Genomic DNA, 8,461 nt, shown 5'->3' with positions numbered 1-8,461 from the left:
ATACAAACAACAACAAAATGCAAAGCAATCCTTAGACAGGAATCTTTATCCAGTACCTCACAGCTGGACAAACAAACTGCACAAGCATGCAACTGAACAAACACTGCCCACTCATATACCGAACGTTTACCTGCTGTAGTCCAGGGAAATGGGCTAACGCTAAAACTTTAAAACAATTAGACTCATCAACCTTTACACTCCTCAGTTGTATAAAACTACTCAGCATCAAACTAGAAAAAGCCCGCGGTCTAAAATGGTTGTAATGACATCACTTCAACCAGTTTAGCCTGCTGGGTACATGTTCATGTGTAAATAATAGACACTACATTGGAGCTAGCATGGAGGGATGCTGAAAGAAAAGAAAATCATACAAACATTTCTCCATATATCATCTTCAAAATCGAATTATTAAGAATTGTTTTCATGGTTATCAATCATGATGAATCCACATTTAATATGAAGTTATTAATCAACACAAAACGTAACACAAATTCAGCATGCAAAACATAATCAAACGTGATTAAAAAAGAGTATTGTCTACCTCTGAATACATTTACTTATAGAGATTTATTTTCTCTGAATTCTGCATTCAGGTATTGTAATAAAACATGCTTTATGGGTTTCTAATGTTAAGGAGAAACAAGAAGCATGAAGGAGAGATGATTGATAATGGACGACGGCATAGTGATGAATGGAAAGGAATATGGAAGCCAGACGACACGCAAATGGTAAACAGCTTTCCATCGACGTAGAAAACAACCAAGTGTCCCATCTGCTGAAACGTACTGCAGGCAAAAAGGCCCAGACACTCAATTCATTATTAATCACAGTCAATCTTAACATTCCTTTCCCAGACCATCCTCTCTCGTTTAGAGCTGGACGCCTTCCAATCACTCACAGATGAGTGAATAATGAGTGAATTCATCTGGCTTCTATTCTGGCATCTATCTATAATACGGGCTAGCCTATCCACTGTAGACTGCCTGTCATAGAGAAACACAACACACACACTCAAGAGACTAGTTAACACTGGGAAAGCTTTACCTCACACTGCAGGGCAGAACCACACACATGAATAAACCAGACAACAATACAGTATGTCAAGTTAAAGAATACTGAGTGAAGACTCATCCTAAGTAGGGAGGGTCCAGATGAACATCTTTGCATGTACTGTATATTGAGCCATGGTATGTAGCTAATGTAGATAGTGAGTGTGTTGGTAATATATCACTATTCTTTACGGTCCATTTTGGTGATGGGTGAGACAGGAGAGACACACACAGCAAGACAGGCCCATTTAACACCTACGTCAGAAAAGCAGTTTGGCTCCAGACCCCACAGTGCAGAAGAGGAGCTGCTGCTCAATTAGCTCCGTAATACCGTGCTGCTGCTCATTATTACAGGACGCAATACTCAGCACCCCTGGTCGTGGCTGGTCTGACACAGAATTGTGAGGTATGGAATTGAGTTGACACATCACTGTCAGACCATGTTTTTATGTTTGTTTAAACAATGGGACATGGACCAAAAGCAAATTACTAGCTGATGGTGAGAGCTGTAAACACCATGGCATCTAATCAGTTTAGTGCAAACCAGCACTAAATAACATCCCCCCCAGACAAATCTAATTTCCAAGCAGCGCTCCTCATCCCCTTGGTAAGCAGTGAGCAGCGAGCGTCTCTCTCTCAGCTGTGATGTATGATCACATCACTGAAGGTGGGGGAGGGGGGAAGAAGAGAGGCACTGTTGTAGAGGAGATTCTACAGAAGAAACACTCACATAACTATCTCACCCAGCACCACACAAAAGGCATCCTCTCTATAGTCATAAACAGCCCAACAGTAGGGTATGGTTACAGGACTGGGCTGGCCTGGGGAAGTGTTTTTTTATTCATCCTGACTGGCATCAGTTAGGAAGCTCTCCATCATGTATCCTGGCTAGCAGCATTCCAACTGTCATACCATAAGAACAAACTGCCAATCAATGTCCAGAGAACCACATTGTACCACCACTAACGTTTCAGTTCCTTGCTCAGAACATATGAAAGCTGGTGGTTCCTTTTAACATGAGTCTTCAATATTCCTAGGTAAGAAGTTTTAGGTTGTAGTTATTATAGGAATTATAGGACTATTTCTCTCTATACGATTTGTATTTCATATACCTTTGACTATGCTTGAAGCATTGCGAAGAGCTGCTGGCAAAACGCACGAAAGTGCTGTTTGAATGAATGCTTACGAGCCTGCTGGTGCCTACCATCGCTCAGTCAGACTGCTCTATCAAATCATAGACTTAATTATAACATAATAACACACAGAAATACGGGCCTTAGGTCATTAATATGGTCAAATCCGGAAACTATCATCTCGAAAACAAAACGTTTATTCTTTCAGTGAAATACGGAACCGTTCCGTATTTTATCTAACGGGTGGCATCCATAAGTCTAAATATTCCTGTTACATTGCACAACCTTCAATGTTATGTCATAATTACGTAAAATTCTGGCAAATTAGTTCGCAACGAGCCAGGCGGCCCAAACTGTTGCATATACCCTGACTCTGCGTGCAATGAACGCAAGAGAAGTGACACAATTTCACCTGGTTAATATTGCCAGCTAACCTGGATTTTTTTTAGCTAAATATGCAGTTTTAAAAATATATACTTCTGTGTATTGATTTTAAGAAAGGCATTGATGTTTATGGTTAGGTACAGTCGTGCAACGATTGTGCTTTTTTTTTTCCGCAAATGCGCTTTTGTTAAATCATCCCGTTTGGCGAAGTTGGCTGTCTTTGTTAGGAAGAAATCGTCTTCACACAGTTTGCAACGAGCCTGGCGGCCCAAACTGCTGCATATACCCTGACTCCGTTGCAAGAGAAGTGACACAGTTTTCCTAGTTAAAAGAAATTCATGTTAGCAATATTAACTAAATATTTAAGGAAGGCATTGATGTTTATGGTTAGGTACACGTTGGAGCAACGACAGTCCTTTTTTGTGAATGCGCACAGCATCGATTATATGCAACGCAGGTCACGCTAGATAAACTAGTAATATCATCAACCATGTGTAGTTAACTAGTGATTATGATTGATTGATTGTTTTTTATAAGATAAGTTTAATGCTAGCTAGCTTATTTCTACATTCACGTAACAGGCAGGTGCCTCGTGGAGTAAAGTAAGGCAGGTGGTTAGAGCGTTGGACTAGTTAAAAATACCAATTTCCGATTGTTATGAAAACTTGAAATCGGCCCTAATTAATCGGCCATTCCGATTAATCGGTCGACCTCTACTATGTAGATATACAAATGTGACAATGTTCATTTGTCTGCCATCACTATCGTAAATGTGTAAGGAGAGAATATGCTGTGTAGAATAAAAAAGAAAACATATCCTTTATAAAGTAAAGCCTCTTAGGCTATAGTTATTAGTCATTACATACATTACCTAAGATAACAGTCAGACTCGAGTGGACGTGTGGAAGCTACATGAGGGAATAATAAACTTTAACACCCTGTCAACAGGGATAATGGTAATCCAGCACCTCTTTACACCATGTCTATGAGTACAACAGTCAGCAGACTGCAATGTAAAGGAACGTTAAAGCACTGAGAGAGGTGGCAAAGATATATGTAGCATGACACACTAGTGAATAGCACACCACACCACAGCATGCACATGCACACACACTTGTAACACAGACACGATTCTCACAAATATCCCTCAACACCAATTCCACATAGGAAAAACAAAAACACAATTGTCATGCTGATAGCCAATAAGCAGATACAACAACCCTGATTAAAATAATAGGCCTATATGAACAATTCACCATAATAGCTGGATAGATAGATGACTGTGGCACATATTTCATGTGAGAGTTGATCATTAGCTTACCCTTTCACCTGTCTCCCAACCCATTTGAACCACAGCCGCTATGATATGTGTTGCTAGCATGGCAGAGATGAGGGACAGCCAGGTTCAAAAACAATTAGCAGCCATTTTCCAAATCACACTATCCTGGCTTCTTGCTAGTAAAGAAGACATTGCCTCCGGATCATTGCCCACGAGACCCACAGTGCCAGGCCACAGCTGTGAAGGCCACACCTTCATGCTCCTGTTTTTAAATATGTTCCTAATGATAATTCAATGCAGGCTGCTAATCATTTCTTCACCCCCTACCATAGAGAGATGGCTATACCAGTACAACACAGGTGCAAACTCAGGCATTTTGCTTTTGGCTTCAACCTTGACAGAATGATTGATGACAGATATGCAATGAGACAGATCGTCTACATGAGAGTACAGAGAGGGACACAGACTGAGCAGCAGTATGGCACGGAGCTGCCCCGATGGATAGAGACGGAGATGATCGGACCGGGAATGGCAACACAGAAATGAGGAGGTTCTCTTTTTAAGGTCATTACGGTAACCGTTTTCTCTTCTGACCTCAGTAGATAAGGCAGAGGAAACCCCCAAAGTTTAAACACCCAGAACCACTCTCTTATGTAAGGATCAGTGCAACTCAAAAGTCAGGCTATATTTGGAAAACATGCCATTTTTGAATCGATTTCATAAACCCTGATAAGATCATAGCTTGAGGATTTTCAAGGAATATTGACTGAAGAGCAGACAAGAAAATTCGATAAAAATACTTATTTGATCCTATCAGGGTTTTTGTCGAATCTCATACCCCATACGCAATTTGTTCTATCAATTGATTTTGTTCCATTTCTGTGCCACGCTGATTTCATACCTGATAGATCCTGTTTAGATGTGCCTGCAGGGGAGAGAATGTAGCGAAGTAAACGGACCTTTCCGTGGGCTCCGCCTATCCACACTCCTCCTATCCTGTACAGGTACCTACAGCGTGTCTCTGATTAAATGGCCCCACCCATTACCTGTCTATTGGACTAGATGAGATCATTGGTACTACAGGGAAGTAGCTACAGTACCTTCGGAAAGTATTCAGACCCCTTGACTTTTTCCACATTTCGTTAAGTTACAGCCTTATCCTAAAAAAATTTTTTTTAAAGGATCCTCAGCAATCTACACACATAATGACAAAGCAAAAACATTTTTTTTCGATTTGTTTTAAACAGAAATACCTTATTTGCATAAGTATTCAGACCCTTTGCTATGAGACTCGAAATTGAGCTCAGGTGCATCCTGTTTTCATTGACCATCCTTGAGATGTTTCTACAACTTGATTGGAGTCCACCTGTGGTAAATTCAATTGATTGGACATCATTTGTAAACGCACACACCTGTCTATATAAGGTCCCACAATTGACAGTGCATGTCAAAGCAAAAACCAAACCATGAGGTCGAAGGAATTGTCCACAGAGCGCAGAGACAGGATTGTGTCAATGCACAGATTTGGGAAAGGGAACCAAAACATTTCTGTAGCATTAAAGGTCCCCAAGAACACAGTGGCCTCCATCATTCTTAAAAGGAAGAAGTTTGGAACCACCAAGACTCTTCCTAGAGCTGGCTGCCCGGCCAAACTGAGCAATCGGGGGAGAAGGGCCTTGGTCAGGGAGGTGACCAAGAACCCAATGGTCACTCTGACAGAGCTCTAGAGTTCTTCTGTGGAGATGGGAGAACATTCCAGAAGGACAACCATCACTGCAGCACTCCACCAATCAGACCTTTATGGTAGAGTGGCCAGATGGAAGCTACTTCTCAGTAAAAGGCACATGACAGCCCGCTTGGAGTTTGACAAAAGGCACCTAAAGCCTCGCAGACCATGAGAAACAAGATTCTCTGGTCTGATGAAACCAATATTGAACTTTTTGGCCTGAAAGCCAAGCGTCACTTCTGGAGGAAACCTGACTCCATTCCTATGGTGAAGCATGGTGGTGGCAGAATCATGCTGTGGGGATGTTTTTCAGCGGCAGGGACTCGGAGACTAGTCAGGATCGAGGCAAAGATGAACGGAGCAAAGTACAGAGAGATCCTTGATGAAAACCTGCTCCAGAGCTCTCAGGACCTCAGACTGGGGCGAAGGTTCACCTTCCAACAGGATAACGACCCTAAGCACACAGCCAAGACAACGCAGGAGTGGCTTGGGACAAGTCTCTGAATGTCCTTGAGTGGCCCAGCCAGAGCCCAGACTTAAACCTGATCGAACATCTCTGGAGAGACCTGAAAATAGCTGTGCAGCGACGCTCGCCATCCAAACTGACAGAGCTTGAGAGGATCTGCAAAGAATGGGAGAAACTCCCTAAATACAGGTGTGCCAAGCTTGTAGCGTCATACCCAAGAAGACTCGAGGCTGTAATCGCTGCCAAAGGTGCTTCAACAAAGTACTGAGTAAAAGGTCTGAATACTTATGTAAAGGTAATATTTCAGTTTTTTTCTATAAATTAGCAAACATTTCAAAAAATATGTTTTTGCTTTGTTATTATGGGATATTTTGTGTAGATTGATGAGAGAAAAAAGTAATCAATTTTAGAATAAGGCTGTAAATTAACAAAATGTGGGAAAAGTCAAAGGGTCTGAATACTTTCCGAAGGCACTGTATATGGACAATGTGGGATTGTATGAAAATATAAGATCCATAGATGACTGTATGTAGCAATCTGCAGGGGACTAACAGAGGCTGCTATAGGGACATAGGTCTAAGCTGCTATAGGGACATAGGTCTAAGCTGCTATAGGGACATAGGTCTAAGCTGCTACATGTTATAGGGACATAGGTCTAAGGCTATAGGGACAATAGGTCTAAGCTGCTATAGGGACATAGGTCTAAGACTGCGTATAGGACATAGGTCTAAGCTGCTACATGTATAGGACATAGTCTAAACTGCTATAGGGGACATAGGTCTAAACTGCTATAGGGACATAGGTCTAAGCTGCTATAGGGACATAGGTCTAAATGCTATAGGGACATAGGTTAAACTGCTATAGGAGAGTAGGGACATAGTCTAACTGCTATAGGACATAGGTCTAAGCTTTTTTACGCTATAGGGACATAGGTCTAAGCTGCTATAGGACATAGGTCTAAGCTGCTATAGGACAGTAGCTAGCTGCTTATAGGGACATAGGTCTAAGCTGCTATAGGGACATAGGTCTAAGCTGCTAGTTAGGGGACATAGGGGGTCTAAAGCCGCTATAGGGACATAGGTCTAAGCTGGCTATAGGACATAGGTCTAAGCTGCTACATGTATAGGACATAGTTCTAAACTGCTACATGTATAGGACATAGGTCTAAGCTGCTATAGGGACATAGTCTAAGTGCTATAGGGGACATAGGTCTAAGCTGCTACATGTATAGGACATAGGTCTAAGCTGCTATAGGGACATAGGTCTAAGCTGCTATAGGGACATAGGTCTAAGCTGCATAATAGGATAGGGACATAGGTCTAAGCTGCTATAGGGACATAGGTCTAAGCTGCTCTATAGGGACATAGTCTAAAGCTGCTATAGGGACATAGGTTAAGCTGCTATAGGGACATAGGTCTAAGCTGCTATAGGGATAGGACATAGGTCTAAGCTGCTAGAGGGAGTAGGACATAGGTCTAAGCTGCTATAGGACATAGTCTAGCTGCTATAGGGACATAGGTCTAAGCTGCTATAGGGACATAGGTCTAAGCTGCTATAGGGACATAGGTCTAAGCTGCTATAGGGACATAGGTCTAAGGTTAGATGGTAACTAGGTAGCTACTAGGTAGTAATATGAACTTCTATTAGCTAGCTGCTGCTCTGGCGCCATACTTAATCAGCAGAGATGAACCTGGCTAAGGGAGCCTTGCCATGTTTAAGTGAAACACATCCCCTGAGTGTCCCTTTGCAGTGGGGACACAGCCCCAGGCTGGCTTCTCTGTGTGGGCTGCCTCTACTGTACCTGCTCTCCCTCAGTGAAGGGGCGCAGGCCAAAGCTCCAGTTGATGGTGGGGGTGGGGTCCCCTGAAGCCTCACAGGTCAGAGTCACCTGCTCCTCCATCTCAGACGTGCTCTGGTTCAGCAGGAAGGTGATCTTAGGTTTCACTGTAGCAAAGGCAGACACACACAGAGCCATTATAACCAACCTGCAGTGACACTCACCTGTATGACCTACAGTATAGCTACATTCACAGTATGCAATCCCATAGTGACATCAATCACCTGCCAGATCTGATGATAGTACTTAATACCTAGAGTTATAATCACAACATAACCCCCAAAATAATCCAATGTTAAAATCCTCCCACTGTGAATAAATATAGACAAACCATGATTAACCAAGTCCCTCACCAAACACTCTAAGGCTGACTTCCTGTTCGCTCTCCCCAGCCTTGTTCTTAGCGATGCAGGTGTACTCTCCCTCATCCAGCTTGGCCACCTCCATGATGGTCATCTCTGAACCGTCCTCATTAAAGCTGTACTTGTCTCCTGACTCCAGAAGAACACTGGCCCTGGGGGAGAGGAAGGGAAAAACACACACACCACACTGATTATTCTGATTACATTCAGCTTTTGTGAAACGAA

General features: G+C 42.5%; 1 protein-coding gene across 1 annotated transcript in view; it reads right to left on the bottom strand.

Moving 5' to 3' along the window:
* Window positions 1-8,461, bottom strand: part of LOC111956653 (neural cell adhesion molecule 1) — a 30,903-nt gene that overhangs the window by 15,627 nt on the left and 6,815 nt on the right. The window contains exons 5-7 of the mRNA XM_070436702.1: window positions 8,228-8,388; window positions 7,839-7,981; window positions 4,747-4,770 (exon numbers count right to left, since the gene is read on the bottom strand). Coding sequence (XP_070292803.1) covers window positions 4,747-4,770; window positions 7,839-7,981; window positions 8,228-8,388 — 328 coding nt within the window. The remainder of the gene's footprint in view (window positions 1-4,746; window positions 4,771-7,838; window positions 7,982-8,227; window positions 8,389-8,461) is intronic.

This window comes from Salvelinus sp. IW2-2015, linkage group LG4p (genome assembly GCF_002910315.2).
Source record: "Salvelinus sp. IW2-2015 linkage group LG4p, ASM291031v2, whole genome shotgun sequence".
In the NCBI taxonomy this organism is placed as follows: Eukaryota; Metazoa; Chordata; class Actinopteri; order Salmoniformes; family Salmonidae; genus Salvelinus; species Salvelinus sp. IW2-2015.
Note: the sequence above shows the minus strand (reverse complement) of the source record. Positions and strands in the feature narration are given on the sequence as shown.